Source organism: Columba livia, chromosome 18 (assembly GCF_036013475.1).
Source record: "Columba livia isolate bColLiv1 breed racing homer chromosome 18, bColLiv1.pat.W.v2, whole genome shotgun sequence".
Taxonomy (NCBI): Eukaryota; Metazoa; Chordata; class Aves; order Columbiformes; family Columbidae; genus Columba; species Columba livia.
The window spans coordinates 160,111-179,553 of record NC_088619.1 but is presented as its reverse complement, the minus strand read 5'-3'; the positions used below and the strand labels follow the sequence as shown (position 1 = coordinate 179,553).

Genomic DNA, 19,443 nt, shown 5'->3' with positions numbered 1-19,443 from the left:
AGGTATCTCTGTCCAGCCTAATCTGCTAGACTAAAAAACCTCAAAACATTAAGTTAGGTTGGCACCCATGACACTAACTTTATGGGTGCCAACAAGCGTCAGGAACCTGCTGGGAACCTGTCTCTGCCCAAGGTTGGGGGACAAAAGCCACTGACTCAGGGTAAGTGAAGAGTAATATCTGTGCATGAGAATGAGAAAGGAAAGGAGCACAACACATACACAAGCTATTAAAGAAAAAGCACAGCCCAAACATTAGAAGACATGGCTATAAATGTTCTCTACAGCTAGCACTGAAGAGAAAAGGTTCACCAGTACTATATTTTCACATCTATAGCCTTCAGATTATATGTTTAAAGAAAGTAAACCCACCATGAGATGAGCAGTGCAGGTCCCAGCCCTGCTCAGGCCGCTCACCCCCTCCCAGCGAGGGCCAGGCCAGCCTTGGTGTCCCCACGGCCAGCCAGCCCGGCCGCTCCAGTCACAGCAACGCCCGAGACAGAAAACATGATCTTTGCTTGCACCAGGGCCAGAAAAGTATTAATATCCCTTCATGAGACTCCTGTAGAGCTGCATGCTGCAGGTGAACGGCTCTGCAGACAGCTTGCAATGGGCTGCCCTGGACTCGTGTGCGGGCACACAGCTCAAGGGGTGGCTTGCACAAGGGTGCGTTCCACCGAGCGCTTGTGCAGGAATCCTTAATTCAAAGTATTGCACCTTTTTACACTGCTAAGCTACCATTTTTTTATAGAGACAGAATATTTGACAAGAATACGCATTTTTGGATACCTCTGCTTGCCTGAGAGTGAAGAGGGCATTGATTGGCTTCCCTTAAATCCCTCAGACATTTCTAACGAAGTAAAACCCTACACAGAACTCTCAACTTGATCACATTTATGAGTCTTCCAAAATCAAAGTTAATTTAAAAAACAAGATATTGTGTCTAAGCAGGCCATACAATTTGAACCCTTGGATTTCTTCTGCCATATATTAAGTACTAGATCAAATGACTGGTTTGGGCTAAAATTAAACTAAGGAACAAACTGCATTTCTTAAGAGTTCTTTTAATACCATACTCAATAATGTGAAACATTCCCAAGTGGACCAGCAGGAAAATTAAAGCAATTAGAACACAGAAGCTTATATAATAACACAGATCTAGGTTATGCTCAGGCCTCAGAGGAGGCAGCAGCTCAAGAGCAGAACCAGCTTATAGACAACGCCTCAAGTGCAGTTTTCTAAGAGCTTCCACCAACAGCAGGCTCTGAAATGGGGGACTACAGATTTCCCCAATTTTCCCTCTTCTGCCCCAACAAAATGGAACGTACATTAAAAATGTGAAAGTAGCAAAGGGCTGCAGACCAATTATAGAGATAATACTTGTAATTACAAAAAAATATCTGCTAAAGTATTTTTAATTGCACAAGAGTGAGCGTGCTTTTTCTTTACTAGCAAAAAGAAAACCCAGCAGGGATATACAGAGAGAGCAATAATCTGCAGCAAGGTTCCGGGAGCTCTCAGCCTTACATAAACAGTTTTCAAACCTTTTGAAAAAGTCTTTCCTATAAAAAAAGGTGGAGGAATGGGCAGGTAAGATAATGCACTGTTGACTGGAGTCGGGAGGACTCTGAAGTCCAATCTAACCTTTTCCTCAGGAGTGTTTCACCATTCCTTTGTCCTTTCTCAAGGAACAGCAAAGCAAGTCTTCTGTTAGCAAGATGAGCATAAGGTTATGTTTTGACATCCATTAGTAGATTATGTAGGAATGTATAAACATCTAAAATACGCTTTAAAAGGGAACTAGAAGGCTCTTCCTTGCCATCAAAAGAGGTACTGACACAAAAGCAGAGCTTTAAATTGCTGAAAGTGTCACCTAGCCCCAACTTCAAAATATTAACTGTCATTAGTGTACTCATTCCAATTCCAACCAGTGTCTGCAACTCCAAAAAAAAGTTGCTTTCCATTTAAGTAGGAATGAGGCATTTACATTCCTCATCTACACAAGTAGCTGCATTTTAATTAACTGAAATGCTTTCAATAGACTTAAAAATTCAAAATGTCATATCCAGAATGCTACCTAACAAACACGGAAATGCTATTTAGAGTGATCAGGAACACCCTGACCACTTTGTTTTTTGCAGTTCTATAAGTACCATAGCATATATCAAAATCTACTTTCAGAGTTAAAAAAAATAATATAAAAATGAAGAATCACCTTGCTCTGAAGTGAAAGACAAGGACTTTCACTGCACACTAGCTAGCCAGCAACCCCGGGTCTCTCTCTTCCAAGTGGACAGAAAACAAAATCTTAAGAAACTAAATATTAAAAACCAAACCAAACCAGTTCTTTCCTTCAGATCAACCATATGAGGCAAATTTGGTAGTGAACTTTGAGCCTAATATTGGACATAACTGACATGCTTACATATAAGCTTTCTGAATAGATACTAAAGCTAATACGTTATTGATGTTGAAGTGCAGAGAGCTCAAGATGGAAAAAAGGCCTCTTCCTACACAAAAAATTCTGCAGATTTCAGACCTTATTTGTAGCTCTCCATCAAAGCTCCTAAGTATTGTGGTGGGAGGACAAATGCTGTGCTTGACTTTATTTTCAGACTAAATCTGACTCCTTGTTTATCACCTCCCCTGCCACTCCCATCCCTTCCCACCAAAACCAAAGAGCCATTGCAAGTGTCCCACTTTCTCCAGGGCTCCAGCTGAAGGGGACAGCAGTCACTTCTTCAGCTGGGCTTCACACACCACCAGCAACAGCACACCCAAACCTCTGAGCATGAGCAAAGCTGCTCCTGAACCTCTCCGGCTTACAGCGCAGTTGGTTAAAAATCAAAGTCAGTGATTTCCTATGTTCAAATGCCATATTGGGCCAGGAAGACTTTGGAAGCTCATTCATGAGACCTCACAAAGCAGCAACAAGCAGAATTAGTGGAGCAGTAATCTTGCCCATCATGACTTGTCACAAAGTATTAAGGCAGCAGTGGTCTTGAAAACTCCACAGCATTTAAGGCTGATGGACCCTCACCATCCACTTTTTCTACTGTATGGCTCCATTTCATTGTCTAATTAAAATATTATTTTGGTCCTCCCAAAAAAAAAATCAAATTTTGTTCACATGACTTCAGCAGAACCCAAAATCTACGGCTGATATCTAGAAGCCTTCACAGAGGCATTTTTTCATGCAGGTCTTGTAAAAATAAAGATGTTTCCTCACTGAAGCTACAGACTTTGGTGACCCAAAACCTCGGACAACTTGCCTCCTTTCTTAACACTCCCAGAAAGACACCTGGAACTCAGCTCATCATGGTATAAGGATATTCAAGAACCACCACAAAACTAGTCTGAGCAATATCATGTTTATTCCAAGTCCTCAAAGGACCTCTCAAGCCTTCGGGTATTCCCGCCAGGTACCTGTACAATGAACTACCTCCAGTTTCTGATCTACAGCCATTATGGATATTACTAATTACACACTACAGCTAGTGTTAAAACTGGTCACTCTAAAGCAGTGCAGGCAAAAGAGTAATTTTTTTATATGAAGCCAAAGAACTGATAGTTCATAAGCATTTAAGGTAACCAAGACCCATGAGAAGTTGCAACTACAGCAAAACATGAGAGAGCAATTTAGAGTATTGAATGACACATCTCTGCCACAAGAAATGCTACTATCTCTAGAAAAGCAAAAAAATTGGAAAAACTCAGCTATGAAACACCGGGATGAGTGAAAACTCCTACCAAAGGTAGAAGTAATGAAAAAAAATATACTGCGGGCAGCTGCACCTCCACAGAACCAATATGTGATGAAAACCAAGCCTCAAATGTGAGCACAGATAATATCAGGGATGCTGAGATTCTGCAGGATCATGCTTAGTCATTGATGGGCTAAGGAGAAAAGTGCAAGTGCAAGAAGTCATAACGATAGATTTACCTGTTCTCAGGGGTGAATGTATATCATAGACTTCAAGAGAATTTGCTTCTCCAGGAAATAACTTTAACATATTCTTCACTTACACTCATAATAAACCCTGTGGCAACAGTGACGTCAGAAGCAGAACAGATGATGTTAAAAGTGGAGCAAGAAATGTCCAGTTATTTCATTGTAAAAACAAAACTGAGATCACTGTAGTTCACACTCAAAATATTCTTCCCAGTAGTTCCTACACAAGTCCTGCTACCTTTCATCTTCTGTGCTGTCATGAGCAGACCAAAAATAAAACCAGGACCAAGCACAGACATCATACTCTTACAAGCTACCAGTTTTCCACATTCTCCATTTGTGTTCACCTCCCACAGCACAGTAATAATGTAACTTGGAGGCCAAGATCACACCACTTGGCAGACATTAGGAATGCTAGAAACTCCTTGCCACCCCTACTTAGATGTTACATGAAACTCTACTTGATGAAATGAGCACCAGGGCAGAGGTCATGCCCACTGGTGCTAGCTGGCTTTAGTCAACCTGCCCTGTTCCTCCAGTACTGTCATCTTGAACAGGCATATTACAGACTGATGAATGGACCCACCCAACAAATCCCTCAGCTTGTTTTCTTTCTAGGGATTGAAAAGAAACATGTAACTACTTCGGTTGACAGACTCATCTTCTGCTTCCTAGAAAGGCAACACTGCATGCTGCTGATTGGGAGTCAAAGGAAACAAAAAGATATCACAGAAACAGAATAGTTTCAGTCAGAGGGACCCTCCCAGCTCCCCCAGTGCCCCCCCTGCCATGAGCAGGGACATCTTCACCAGCTCAGGTTGCTCAGAGCCCCGTCCAGCCTGGCCTGGGATGTCTCCAGTGATGGTTCATCCACCACCTCTCTGGCCAACCCGGGCCAGGCTCTCACCACCCTCAGGGCAACAATTTCTTCCTCACACCCAGCCTGAATCTCCCTCCTTTAGTTTAAAAACCATCTCCATCTTGACTACTCGAGACCAACACCAAAATATAAGATTTCAGTTTGATTCAGTCGCTGCTCTAATAGTACTCACAACTGCCCCCTGCCCCCCCCAAAAAAAATAAGCTGAGTTTCAATTTCAAAGAAGACTTCATTATTACAGCTGCACAGAAACATAATTCTTGGTAACAGCAGCATCCTCCAGCAATGTTCCTGTACCTCAGACCTCCATCTAAGGCCAGCAAATCCATTAGCTTGATCCCAACCAACTTCTTTCAGCTAGGAGGCGGGAGATCATTAGTAATATACTGATGTACTAATCCTCCTATGTGACAGCAGTATCTCAATGCCAAGGAACCAGATTTTAGAGTCTGCCTCAACAGCTAGAGAATAAGCAGAAAGCACCTTTTTGGGAAGTGGAGCAGGGCTGGGGGAGGAAAAAAAAAAAAAGACCTATAGGATATCACTTAAACTCCACATATATGACAAGTCACCCTTTCAAAGGCACGTTTTTAAATTTGTAAGTCATCCAAAGTAACACGGTACTGAATCATCTGCATATATAGAAGAATGATGGGTTCCCTGGACTAGAACTTGCTTTGACATTTAAGGCCTTCAGCTTTGAACCTTCATCATGAAATACAGTTATGATAGTTATAATGAATTTCATAACAGCTGGCATTATGATTGCTACATATACTGGATACTTTTGACCTATCAATTTGTTTACTTTTAATTTTCAATCCAGTCCTTACTAATGATCCAATTAGTTTACTTCTAAGCTTGCAAGAAGTATTTCAGAAGATTTTTTGCTGAGCTCTTCTGTATGGGTCTCTGTGGAGGGGTAAAAACCAAAAACACACAGAGAAAACTGACAAAGAAGCACAAATACAAAGAGTATTTTGAAGTTGCGTATCATTTTTACTAAGTCCAAATACTACTAAGGGCCAAGCAAAAAGGGTACCTCATTAATACCTAAATGGTGGGGAAAAATGAATCAACTAACTAGCCGAACTCAATAAAACGGATCTAAGCCTTAGAAGAAGTATTTATTAAAACACGCCAACCGTTTAAGCAGATGTTACAGTTTCTTTTAAGATCTAAAGTCTGCTTGTAGCTCTGAATGATACTCTGACTCAACAAGTCGCTATGCAAGGAGTTTGCCAAGAGACAAGGAGCTGCTCTGAACTGTGCAGCACACACTCATTTCATGTTTAGGGAGGAACAGGGTCAAAAGCAGCATCAATGGCTCAGTGATTCCTAACTCTATAGAAAGATGGTGATAAGCCAGATGTTCCAATTAGTGCCTCAAAAACACTGAAAAAAAGAAAGCTTTATCTTATTGTTTTATTTTAAGCACTTGAACACATTCTTTCCTGGCCCAGTAAGTTGATATTAGATTCCAAAAAGACATTTTGCATTCCTAGCACTTTCTCCAACTTCAGCATAGCACGGCCTCTTATTATCATTTGTAATACGCAGCAAGTTAAAACATGATATATGCTTATTCATACAAGCAATTAAAACAATAGTAATTCAGCAAAGTTAGGTTTCGTAATGTCTCATCAGCTCAAACAAGTCATTTGATACTACTCACTGTATCAGTTAAGCACGTCTGAGGCAAGCGCTCTAACAAGTAGCATGAGCTAAGCACCCGGAGTTGCTATTTAGCATTCTATTTTTGAAAGATGCTTCCAGAATTATTTCCATAGGAGAAATTTTTATTATTTGTTTTATGACAGAGTTTTTGACCTGTACAGAGCATGGAAAAAGACCCTGGACTAATCTAAATGCTAGGGATGCAAAGCATTCAGGCTATCAAAATCAGAGACAAGCCCTGCTCCCTCCATTTTAAATAGGTAAATGAATGGTAATCAGCCAAGTTCAGCTGAATCAGCACCAGTAATGAATCTAATGATTAGTACTTACATAGATGAGCCCAGAGTAATACCGATCCTTCAAATTATGCAATACAGAGGCTTCATTTAAACAGGTTAATTCTGCCATGTCTTCCACTTTAGAGAACTTGGGAGGATTCATTTTCTGAATATCATCTTTATTGACTAGCGCTTTCTTTCCATTCTCTGCCAGTTCGACCAACACTTCATCCCCTTTTTCCTCTTTGATGCTGGCTGCCTCAAAACCATGGCGCTCTGAAGGAATCCACACCAACTTCTTAGCAGTCCAATCAGCCTGGGTGGCAGGGTTGTAGATCACAGCCCTGTCCACAAAGAGGTACCTCTCTGGATCCTCCTGCCCAGATCTCTGTGCCATTGTGGGAAGTGAAGCTGTCCACGATCAGTTACCCTGAAAAGCAAAAAAGCAAAACCACATTACATACCACATTCTTATTAAAGAAAAGAATGGAGCTATGCTGCATCAGTTCAATAATCTATCAATAATACCTGTATCTTGTCTTGATGAAGAAGTACCATTAATTTCTTCCATAGCCTAAATAAACCACTATACAAGTCAGAGCCCCTATTCACATAGCAGCCCTCTGAATAAGCCAACTGCCATACAAACATTAAAACAATCTGTCAAGTATAATCCCAGACTTAGTACAGGAAACTTGCTATAAACTGGTTCTAATTGTGCAACAACTAGAGAGAGACATTGCAACAAATGTGAGAGCTACAAGAAAAATACACATCTGCCTTCTGTACCTAAATAAGGAGCGAAGGCAAATTTAACAAAAGTTTGCCAGTAAACTCCACTTCAAATGAATAATAATAAAAAAAAAGATAGATATAAAATATAAAATGTTCAGTGGGTAGCTAAATACAGTAACCAGAAGGCAGCAAGAATATGTTTTATGTTTTAAAACATGTAGATTTCCAGCTACAAAAACTTGAGACACTTGGGGTTTCTGTAAGCCATTAAGCTAGCTAGACCTCGCTCATATTCCTCCTGAAAAACACAGGACTTCACATCTCTCCAGCCTGCTTCTGCTGCAAGTGCTGGCATTACCATATTCCAAAAAAAGTCTCCAGATTTCAAGTGTACCTTGAGGCTCAAGACACAGAAAGGACTGATGTTACATTTTCCAACAGCTTCACAGGTAACTTGAAGGGGAAAGAAAAACTGCTGACAAGAGCTCCTGCACACTCATTTTATTTATCTGCCTCTAAGAGAGGCCACTGCATCTTTCGTTAATACCACTGGCGCATCCAGGATTCCTGGAGCGAGCAGTTTTATCTGTAACTGCCTGAGGAGCAAGAAGGTCAAGTCTAGTACTCAGGTCATTAAAGATCTTACTTTTTTTTTCCACACACTAGATCTTTTCTGCTGAAGAATGTTACATTAGCTAATGGCAGCCCCTGCCAGCAGGTACCTTAAAGGTGAGCTGCAAATGCAAGGAAGGTTTCGCAAACTGCATTTGTCACCTTTTGTACTATGGGGAGCGCCCTGATGGAAGTTCTGCAACACTCCCGTCCTCTGAAGAACATGTAATTAAATACAATAGTTGTGTCTCCATCTACAGCATGGACATTGGGTATGTCATCCAACTTTAATGTATAGTAAGCATGAAGTCACTGAAACCTTCAGAGATTTGAGGAGCAGACCATTTACTAGAGACAGTTTAACTCAAATCAAGAGGTGATGACTCAACACAAAGTATTTTAGAAGAACCTGTGAGAGAAACATTCAATGAAGAAAGTGGGAATCGTTGAGAGGACACCTTAAGTGATAGCTGAACTCCTCAGCCAGGAAAATTAAGATATTAGTCAAGGAATGCCACATTTGGCTCAAGAAACCCATAAATTCAATATCAGAGCGTCCAACCCCAACTCAGAAAGCTGTTTGTCTCCGCTGTGCTGGACTACAGCTGATGTTCCAACAAAGACCTGAGGCACCATTGCCGCCCTCGTGCACAGATCTTGGCCTGAAGCCCCTGCAGATTCCCTGGCCAGGTATGACAGACAGACATTTCTCATCAGCTTGGTCCCAGTTCTGCAAACTGAGATGCAGTGAAACCCAGAGGTCAAATAAAACTCGTTTGACAAAATCAATCTTTATAATTCCCCAGCACAATGAAAGGCTGAAGACTGAAATAAATGCAGATTGACCTATACCAGTTCCTGAGGAATATACCTAACATTGAGGGGACATAGACAGTTTCAGGATCATTTTTCCACTTTAGCTTTTCATTCCGCAGAGCCCACCACAAAAGACCCTCTGCAGCAGCAAACCAAGTTGCAGCTCACTCTGCCCAGGGCTCCCCTCTTAACAATGGCATTCAAATGAAATACACAAATGAGCATATTTATCATGCAGGAATCCAGCGCTCCCAAAAGACGACTAATGTAAGAAAAAAACCCTACACGCGTTCTGCTCCTCTGCACAAAGCAGGGGAGCACCGGGGCGCTGGGGAGCGGCACCCCTCGCTGCAGCCCGGGCGTTTCCAAGGACAAGAGCAGCCCGAGGAGCCGCACCGCCCCCGGGCAACGAGGGCTAATGCTCGCCGTCCTCCCGCGGGAGCGGCCGCGGAGCCCCCTCGCCAGGCCGCAGGCCCCGCCGCCGCCCCGAAGGACAAAGGAGGCGCCCAGGGCCGCTCGGCCCGGCGGGGCCCGCGAACGGCCCCCTCCCCGCCGCAACCCGCCCCAGCCCCGCGCCCCCCGCCCCGCCCGCGCGGAGGCTGCGGGAAGGGGAGAAAATGGCCATCTTCCCCTCGGCGATGCGGCGGGAGCGGCGGCGATGAGTCGGAGGGGGGGGCGGGAAGGGGGAGATGCAGTGGCGCGGGCGGGCGGGCTGGGCGGCGAGGCCCACACAAGGGGGTCTTTGTGTGCCGGGCCCGCCGTTCCCGCCCCACCCCCACCGCAGGCGGGCCCGGCTGCGCGCCCACGGCGAGCCCCCGCAGCCCACTCCAGGGAGCCGGGTCCCCCTGCCTCACCTGTGTAGCGCCCGGCCGCCGCCGTGCCCCGTCGCTCGCACCGCCCGCCCGGCTCCTCGGCACTCGCGCCGCTCCGCCCCCCGCCCTCCGCGCTCCTTTAGCGCCACACCGAGCCCTCCGCCCCCCGCTCGCCGCCGCCGCCGGTCCCGCCTCCGTCGCCGCGGGCTGCCGCTCTTCCATTGGACGGCTGCCACGTCCGTCCGCCGCTGCTTGCTCGTCCATTGGTCCGTGGTGAGGCCGCTCTCCAGCCACGGCCATAGCAACCTCCACACGCTACCCTCCAAACCCCGCCTCCCCGCTTCACCCCGCCTCCTCAGCACTCATTGGCAAGTTCCGTCCGCCGTCAAACACAGCGCTCCTCTCACTGGGCGCCCTCCACGCCTGTCGGGGTGGGCTCCGCCCCGCGCTGCAGCACGCCCGGCGGGGGGCGCGGCGCGTCCCCGGCGCTGCGGCGGGTGGTGCGCACGGTGCTGCAGCGTGGGGCGGGCGCGCGCTTCCCCCTCACCCACCCACAGTTCCCTCCTCGTATTTTGGTTCGATAAAGGGTGTTTCAGGCCCCAGGCCCCGAGGCGGCTTCCACCAACGTGAGAGATAACGGGGAAACCCGTCCGCTGGGAGCGGGGACTGCCCTCCCGTCCGCGCCGCGCTGGGGGTCGCTTCACGCTCCCAGCGGGCCCGGATGAGGCGGTGGTCACTGGTTTCCAGGCCCTGGGCAGGATGGCCGGGCCAGCAGCAAAGCACCCGGACCCGATTTCCAGACTTCTAGCTCTAGAAGCTCTGCTGCAGCCCTCGGTAATTGCTCCCGGAGGTAATTAGCCTGACTATTAAAAACCCAGCCCTCGCTGCACCTCTGACATGCTCCCAGGCCTCGGATCCCACCGAGTAGGTCTGCCGGCCCTGCAGCCCCTCAGCAGACCTGGCTGGAGCCGTTCAGCTGCCCCAGCCTGTGCTTGCATGTGTGTTTTTCCCCTTCCTTCAACGTAATCCTGAGGATTTTTGGAGCCCTTGCCGGTTTGACAGCAGCTTTTCTGGAACAGGCGGGTAGAAAAAGGCTGCAGCATGGGGGACAAAAAAAAAAGAGAGAAAAGCCATTTGCAGCATCTCTCAGAGTCTCTTGGGCTCATGTGGACTTTGGAAATTGGTGCGGGGTGGGTTTTGGGTGTAACACATCAGGGACTACTGGCCCATGACTCTGCCGCTGCCGAGGATTTTGAGATGGAGAACTTCAACACCAGCGTGGCTGGCCTTGGTTTATTTTCAAACTCTTTCCCATGTTTTGCTCCTTGTTTCAGAGCTTCCCAGGCATCACGCTCAGTGTGTTCAACCTCCAGGGAACAGGCACAACGTCTCACCACCACCATGGCTCGCTCCAGCCCTGCATGTGAGCACCAAGGGTTCCCAGCGCCAGACTTGCGGGTTTTATTTCTCTGCCCAGACCAAATGTAAATGTGAGTCGCTCAGGAATTAGAACAATTTTGGTGGAAGGAATATATGTCAGATCCTTCTGAACAAGACTGCCTGCAGGGTGAGGAGCAGAGAGAAGTGTCAGGAAGGAGCATCAAGCCTGGTGTGGGGGGAAGCTGCAGCAGGGGATCCCCAGGGAGGGTTGGGGGTGCCAGGCAGCCCCTGGGGAGAGGAACAAGGATGTTTCCCATTTCCCCGTGCTTAATAAGCAGGATTTTCTATGGACTGCCTGCACAAATGGAAGAGTGCCAAAGCAGCACTTGCCATTTCAATACAATTTAGTAATTTTGAATGGGTTGCTCTGTTCAAAAAGAGAGGCAATAGGGCAAACTGTGGGGAACCAGGCTCCTGCCACAGAGCTGGAAATCATTCGGTCATCTTTGCTCATCTCAGCACACAAATCAGTTCATGTGCAACTTCTGGCGCTTGGGATATATATGAAAGTCTCCATCTTAATTACCATTTCAGTGGGAGGTCTCGTACATCCTGTTTCACAGAAAAATAAGGGTGTTGACTCGCAAACGCAGGTAGATGAAAGCCGAAAGGCCGAACTGGTTACTCCCCAGCTGTTTTTCGCTTTGCAAGGACTGCCACTCCCGGGGCCAGGACGGCTGAGCAGCATGGCAAGCTCCCCCAAGCAGCCAGAGGCAGCAGAGCAAGGCATGAGGCCAACACCACATGGGCTTTGTGTTGCTTTAACACAGGCATCCAGCATGCTGCATCTCCCAGGATGTACATTTTTTCCTTGCTCGGCCATCAGGCCTCCATGAGATACTTGGCCATGGATACTTGCCAACTTCTCAGCGGCACCGGGGCTTCACAACAGAGCAACCTGATGAGTATTTTGCTCCCTTTAGAAAAACTGCTCAAGGAGCAGCATCGTGCACTGGTTACAGACACACCCCGGGTGGCTGAGGCCTGGGGATGGTGCAACACCAGCACCCCCACACCCTCACACTCCAGGTCAGCTCATCCACGTCACGCTGCTTCAGGCTTCAGTCACAGAACTTCCATTTTTGGGCGTATGGTATCTTTGAAAAGAAAAATAGAAACATCACAAAGAAAGCATTATTCTAAAGAGAAGCTGTTTGAAGAGTTTAGTTTCTTTTAGAAAATGGAAAATCTTTGGGGATCCTGTAGATGCCACATGGAGTGTGTCAGGGTTATAGCACTGAGTTATTATTTTTATCACACAATTATTTTTAACTAGGCCAGTGCTAGGAAGGAATTCCCCAAATCCACTCAATGTCTTTAACCCCTTAGAGGGAAAGATGGTATTTCTATCTTCTCCAGGAGTCTGGAAAGAGCAGAAAGAAACATATTTCGTAAAGGATTTTTATTTGCAATAGAAGCTCAGCTGGTCCGTAATACTAAAATTGCTCCCCTGTCTTTAAAGAGAAAGCTAATGACACCGTTGCTGCTGGGGCATGCATGTGCTTAGGGCAAAGTATGTCCTGTGGGTGTTTTCAGAGCTGGAACCTGAGCAGGTAAGTAAGACCACTAAAGCTTAAAGCATTCCTGAGATTTGTAAAACAATGTCAAGGATTGAGGTAAAAAATGTTCTATTAATTTCTAATTTAGAGGTCTTACTACTGGTGGCATGTATTGGAAAAGTAATTTCCATACTAGGTGATGTACACCTTGGTCCCCAGTCCGCTTTGGACAGTGCTGGGCAGAATTAAATTCTGTGAGAGGAAAACACACAACTGACATCCAACAGCTGTTTGTTCTGTCCTGTGTCCCTACCAGCAGTTACAAATAAGGCAAACAGCCCTTGTTACTTGATTATTTGACACTTTTGCTTCCTGCAGAGACTGGCGTACTCCCTCCCTGCCCCGTTTCTGACTGCAGTGGGTTGTGGACGCATCTCTAACACTTACAGACCCAGGTCTGGCCTCTTCAGGCAGTCTCTGCAAAGCAGGAACATCTTCACTTCTTTCTGGAACAATTTTTTTCTCCATAACTTCAAGTACTGAACAATACTGAGCCAAGATTTAGAATTAAATATTTAAATGCAGGAGCTGCATATGTACAAACATGGTCTGTGCTCAGTGGTGACAAGGGGACATATGAATAAACTCCATGCAGATCTGGTTTCCAGTTTAAATCCTGACATGCCGTGGCTTTGGGCAGCCACAATACCTCCCCTGCCCTCACCTTGCAAATGGAAGAAGCTTCATTACGCCCGTTTGCCATGTCAAAGATGAGATCACGTTTGATGTATAATGTGCTCTGACACCTTCAGAGGAAGGTGTGAAGAAAAGGCAGAATTGTTCATGTAAAATCTTTTTTGTTGCATGGGATCAAAACACAGAGAAGTGTAGGAATAAAAGGAAAATTATGCCACAATAAAATTATAGTAAACATTTATACGGGAAAAGCTTGAAAGGAATTGGAAATTCAAGCCTCATGCTTAATGCTTGAGTTTCAAAGCTTTCTGAGGTGTAATGAACTACAGTAAGATGAGGTTCCTCTAATTTCTTGAAGCATGCTGTCCTCCAGGGCTATGCCGCTTATTTTATCTCACATGTCAATAGGAAACGTTCTGAAACAGGAGGTGTTCTCCAGGGCGCTGTGCAGGGATCAGCATCAAATATGAGCTTCATTGTCTCACCCATCATATATTTTCATCCTGGATAGTTTAAAAAGTTAGCTAAATCAGGAATGGAAAGTCTGCTTCTTATCACAAAAGGGGATTGCACAATAGTTGTTTGGATGGGCTGCTGTGAACCTGATGTCAGATCAGCAAAAATAGCCACCTCTGCATAAATGAGTCAAGATCCAAGCAGCAGAATGAAAGATTTGCATTCCCCCTGAGCAAGCCTCCACAACTGCATGCCCGTTTTCTAACAGGTTGTGCTGGTAGTCAAGACACTCCATAGAGCATCTCGAGCCTCTTGGGACATAGAACAGTCTCCCCAGGGAAGTGTCACAGACCCAAGATTGACAATATTCAAGAAGTGTTTGAGAAACACCCTCAGACACACGATGAGACCTGTGGGGGTGTCCTGTGCAGGAACAGGAGTTGGGACTCCGTGATCCTTGGGGTTCCCTTCCAACTCAGGACATTCTATGATTCTACGAAGGGCTGAAGCGGAGGACCTGGGATGAGAACCATCTCAGATCATCCTGCTGCAACCACACCAGAAACAAGACCTGGACACAGAGGGGGAACCTGTGCTCACCAGCTCCTTGCTTTCTCTCTTCCTTCCCCTTTCCCCCATCCATCACGCTGAGAAGGAGTGGAAACTGGGAAGGTGGAGCAGGATTTTCATAACCATGCCTTTCATGCTCTACGCAAGGGTTTGGCACGCATTTCTCTTCCCTCAAGGAAAAGGAGGGCTCATTCACAAGGCTCCGCTTAAAAACAGCCAGAAATCTGAACCTCCCTTTTTCCCTCCAAGCAGGAATTTGACTACGAGATATGTCCTCCCCAGCCTAGCTCACCACACCCTGAGATTGGAAATTGTCGCTCAGAAAACCACGTGGGGCAGGTTTAGGGAGCTTCCCTTTTACTGCTGGCCAGCTGGGAGGTTACAGGTCATGGGGCTGGGTTCTCATCCCAGTTACACCAGTTTGCATTGCAGAAGTACCTCTCGCTTGCAGTTTTTAAGAGAAAATCATTCAGCCATTATATAGTTGAAAGGTCAGAAGAAAAAGATATTTGGCACTGTATCATCAGAGAGTAATTCAAGCTGGAATGGACCTCAGAAGATCATCTAGTTTAACCTAGCTAGGATTTTGCAGATTAAAAAAAAATTAAAATTAAAATTAAAATTAAAATTAAAATTAAAATTAAATAGTGGAGGTTTCCCGTGGAGTCACTTGCAAAGGGCACATTTCCCTGGGGATCTTTGACTCATCCAGAACAGGCCTTTACTCAGCACAACTGCGAGATTAGGTGCTTAGAGGCCAGCAGGATGAGCACATCACACATACCTCTCCTCATGGGAAAGATTCCCTTCCTCGCATGTCAGATGTGGGGTTCATTTGTAGCCTGATCTTTCATGCCCCATCTCCATTTAGGCAGGATTTGTGCACTGATACTGGTACAGCACCCACCTTGGCTGGAAACCCTATTTCTCCCTCGCCTTCCTTCCCCTGTCCCACTGCTCACACTGTTGGCGCTCACAGAATGTTTCCTAATTTGAACTAAATGCCCCAGTTATAGCAAGGCAGAAACAGCAGAGGTTTGTGGAGTTTGTTTTGTTTTTTTTCTGAGATTTTATACAAATAAAAAAGTGATGCCAAGGAATGTGAGTCCACTGCATGGCCCAGGATTTGGGCTGGGCAGGAATTGAGGGCCTGCCCCTGCAAGAGCTCAGAACACCAAACTCCAGGGTAAGAGAGCTGAGCTCCTGTCATGGTGGGGAATGGGCAGGGGCAGCTGCCCAGGGCTTGTTTTTCACCAGCCCGCGGTGGTCCTGGGCTGGGTTGAAAGGACCAAATCCTTCCTTTTGGACCAGAACCTCCATCTAAGACCAAGCACTCCTTTCTGGCAGAGATTTAACTCTAACCATCCATTTTTTTTTACCCAATTAAAGGACCAGCAAAGAAGAAACAGTGCTGTAAAGTTCCAGCCAGGGCATACCCGGTGCACTCGCTGGCCCTGGCTGTGTCCGTTGGACAAGGGGCAAAGTGACAGCAGGGCTGAGGGCCGTGCTGGGGCAATGCCAGGGTGGACACTGAGAACTGAGGGGACCCCTGGGCCGGGGTTGCCCCAGGTGTCCCCCAGCCCATGGGCTGTGCTGCTGGAACCGGAGGGGACCCGCGCTGGAAAAGCGAAGCCTGTCCTTGTGCATCCCAGCTCCACACCTGCTCTCAGGGACTCTTCAAATGACCTAACATGCTGCAGAGGAGAAAAACCCTTCAGGGCCCACTCTGAGGAGCAAACAGGCAAAAACTGAGCTGAGGATGGCATCCGATAGAGCACAGGGGAGAAACCTTACACCAAGAGCAGAGATCTGATGGCAGCTGAGTTGCCTTGGGAGCCTAGGGCCCATTTTTAAAGATAAATAATGTGCTTGGGATGTCTTGAGAGAAGGTGTGAGCTCTTCAGGGTCCACCCAAGGAAGCATGGACATGCCCAAGCACACGGGCAGGTCCTACCAGACTGCCAGTGATCTCCAGGCCTAGCAGTAACCTCAGTTTCTTCAGACCTGACCCTGAGAGCTTGAGTCTGCTTAGAAAACCGTAGAAAAGCATTCCCAAGCCCTGCCTCAGGTTTGGACATGGAGCACAGGTACTGCCAGCTTTCCTCATCCGCTAAAACCCTCTCTGACTTCAAAACTGTGTGTTTGCTGCAGCATTGCACCCTCCAACTGTCTCCAGTCCCCACAAGCAGCAAGCACCGGTGTGCAGGGTTTGCCCCACTGGTTTCGGCATCCCAGGGATTTTCCCAACTTCAGTTAGAGCTTCCTGTTAGACTCAGCACAGGCTTTAATTGGAGCTGATTTATGGCATTTTTATTGTTGCAGACAGCCAGCAGTTGGCACAGCAGGCATCTTTAATATTACTTTTGCATGTTGTTATTGAATCACCAGCTTGGAAGGCAATTGCAGGGCTTTTTATAGCTGCCACCTTCTCACAAGCAGCCTTGTGATGCAGCTCCTCTCTGGTCTGTGGATAAATAACTCTCACCATCTGGGCTGGGGGGAGCCCATTGGTTTGTCTGTCCGTGGACCCAAATGCCAAGGCACAAACATGTCTGAGCCTGGCAGGTCATGGACCTGCTTGTCCCTTTGTCCCTTTGTCGGCTCCAGCAACACGGCCACTTTCAGCCACTGCTCTGCAGCTCATTGGTGGCTTTCCTGTCCTTTAAGGTCAGCGTGGAGGTTTCTGCCTGGAGATTTTCACCACATGTTTCTACCAGGGTACAAAATGCAGCTTTTGCTGTGCAACAGGAGACACAGTCCAGGCTGGACCTGCTGCCTGCCTCAGGCATGTCCTGGTCCCTCCCTGCTCTGGACAGCCTGGGTGCTGGGGCAGAGGAGCATGTCTCAGCTACTGTCACCCTCCTGCGTCCAGCAGAGACTGTGACAGACCCGGTAGGACCTGCAGCTCACCCTTTCCATTTCTGCTAATACTTCTTGGTCCCACAGGTGTGAAGGTTCTCTGTCCTGGTCCAGGTCACAGAATCACAGGATGGCTGGGATTGGAAGGGACCTCTGGAGATCGTCTAGTCCAACCCACCTGCTAAAGCAGGGACATACACCTAGAGCAGATCACACAGGATCGTGTCCAGGCAGGTTTGAATGTCTCCAGAGAAGGACATGCCACAACCTCTCTGGGCAGCCTGGTCCAGCACTCTGTCATCCTCAAAGCAAAGTAGTTTCTCCTCATATTCAGATGGAATCTTCTATGCCTCTGTGCACGGAGCATGATACATATCTAAAAGGGAGGAGGGTGGTCTTCTGCTATCAATTATCACATGCGGTTTGTTTTATCCTATTACATTCAAAGGAGCCAGTTGGTTTTTACACGCCTCCTCCATGGCTATTTATCTTTGACTTGAAAGCAGGAGGGTTAGGCCTTGTGGACACCAGCTTCCTGACACAGGTTAATGGCCAGCTGGAAAAACCCTCTCCCCTAGAAACCCAGCAGCTGAGCCCAGTGCAAATGGGCTGGAAGATAAATTATTCCTGGGGGAAGTTCCTGCGAGGGGAAGCAGCTAGTGATCCTCCTGTCAGATCGGTATCACAGCTGTCAGGGTACCCTGTGCAGGGAGTTCCCATCACCGTCCTGGCAGCTGGGCTCCCCCTGGAGCTTTAGCCCACAGCCGCCATCTAATTCAATTTAATTCAATCCAATTTAATGACAGACTGAACACTTCTGGTTTAATTAGCAAGCCAATACTCAGCTATCAGCTGGTCATTGAGTTTGTATTTTGCTCCAACCCCTTCCCTGGGCTGGGAAGCAGGAAATTGATCTCTGCTGGGTCCCTCGGGTGAGTGAGGATGAGCAGGGTTTTGGAGCAGTTAACCCCTGGCACAGCCCACACAGCACATTAGCACCACGGAGCCCAGCTCCATCATCAGATGGGTTCCAGCGCCTGGCTCGATGCCAAAGGGACAGTGAGCTGGAAGATGCCCATTAAGGTGAGGGTGCTCACCCCTTTGTAGCACTGGTGCTGCCCTGAGAACTGGGATCCCGCCAGCGGTGTCTAGTCCCCTCCAGGCACTGTGCTGGTGTGGCTTGTCCCAAAGTCACAGCACCCAAGGAGTGATGTGACAGAGTGACAATGTGGTGAAGGTGTCCCCAGCTGGCTGGGAGAAGCTGCGGTGTCCCTTGCACACTGTGGGCAGCCTCAGCATTGGTGAAGGGCTGGAGCAGAGTGCTGAAGGCACCTGCAGATCCAAGCAGGGACAACCCAGCCATGGCATGACTTTTCAAACACCTCCATTGCTTGGTCATGCCCTGTGAATGGCACTTCTTTGAGCTCTGTGGGTAGAAAACATGCATACTGCACGGGAAGGGTGGGAGACAACACAGCACAGAGCTTGAAGCTCTTGGCTACCACAGAGATGGCCCCAGAAGTGCAAAACCACCGTTACTAGAGCATGACATCGGGGCTGGAAGGGCTGAGTGTTGCGGTAAGCAGGGTACTTCCAATATGGTCGTCTGTCCACTCTCATGGGCATAACCCTGTTCCTGTGGTCATCTCCGCATTCCTCTGATCGTTGCCCGATTTCCATGGTCATCTCCTTGTTCCTGCAATCGTCTCCTCATTTCTGTGATCATCTCATCATTCCTTTGATCATTGCTGTGATCATTTCCCCATTTCTGTTATCATCTCCCCATTTCCATGGTCATCTCCCCGTTCCTGTGGTCATATCCCCATTCCCATGGCTATCGCCCTGCTCCCACACAGGCTGCATTCCCGTTTCCTACCTTGGCATGGGTGCAGCCCATGGCAGGGCACGGAGAAACCAGGGACCAACACACACTCCATGATCATTGCTTCCAGCTCACAGACACAGAGGATGGCCAAGCGGCATAGTGACGACGCTTGGTAGAGCTTTAGGATGAAAGTTGATTTGCAAATTTTCAATTATTTGCTTTTAATTGGACTTGTGCATTTTCTCACTTGTTTGAGATAGATGAGATTGGTCTGAGCATCTGAAAAGGTTGGCCATAAAACAGGCTGTTCATTATTACAGCATGGCTGGGGTTGGAAGT

General features: G+C 47.2%; 1 protein-coding gene and 1 long non-coding RNA gene across 5 annotated transcripts in view; one reads left to right on the top strand and one right to left on the bottom strand.

The window, feature by feature from the left end:
* Positions 1-9,940, bottom strand: part of MYH10 (myosin heavy chain 10) — a 106,133-nt gene extending 96,193 nt beyond the window's left edge. For all 4 annotated transcript variants that reach the window (XM_065034328.1, XM_065034330.1, XM_065034329.1 and 1 more), the window contains exons 1-2: positions 9,802-9,940; positions 6,837-7,214 (exon numbers count right to left, since the gene is read on the bottom strand). In XM_065034328.1, the coding sequence (XP_064890400.1) occupies positions 6,837-7,181 (345 nt within the window). In that variant the 5' untranslated portion in view covers positions 7,182-7,214; positions 9,802-9,940. The remainder of the gene's footprint in view (positions 1-6,836; positions 7,215-9,801) is intronic.
* A 286-nt stretch (positions 9,941-10,226) lies between these two features.
* Positions 10,227-15,951, top strand: LOC135575696 (uncharacterized). Its single transcript, XR_010466918.1, has 3 exons — positions 10,227-10,609; positions 11,094-11,249; positions 13,077-15,951. It is a non-coding gene; the product is annotated as an uncharacterized LOC135575696 (long non-coding RNA).
* The last annotated feature ends 3,492 nt before the right edge of the window (positions 15,952-19,443 follow it).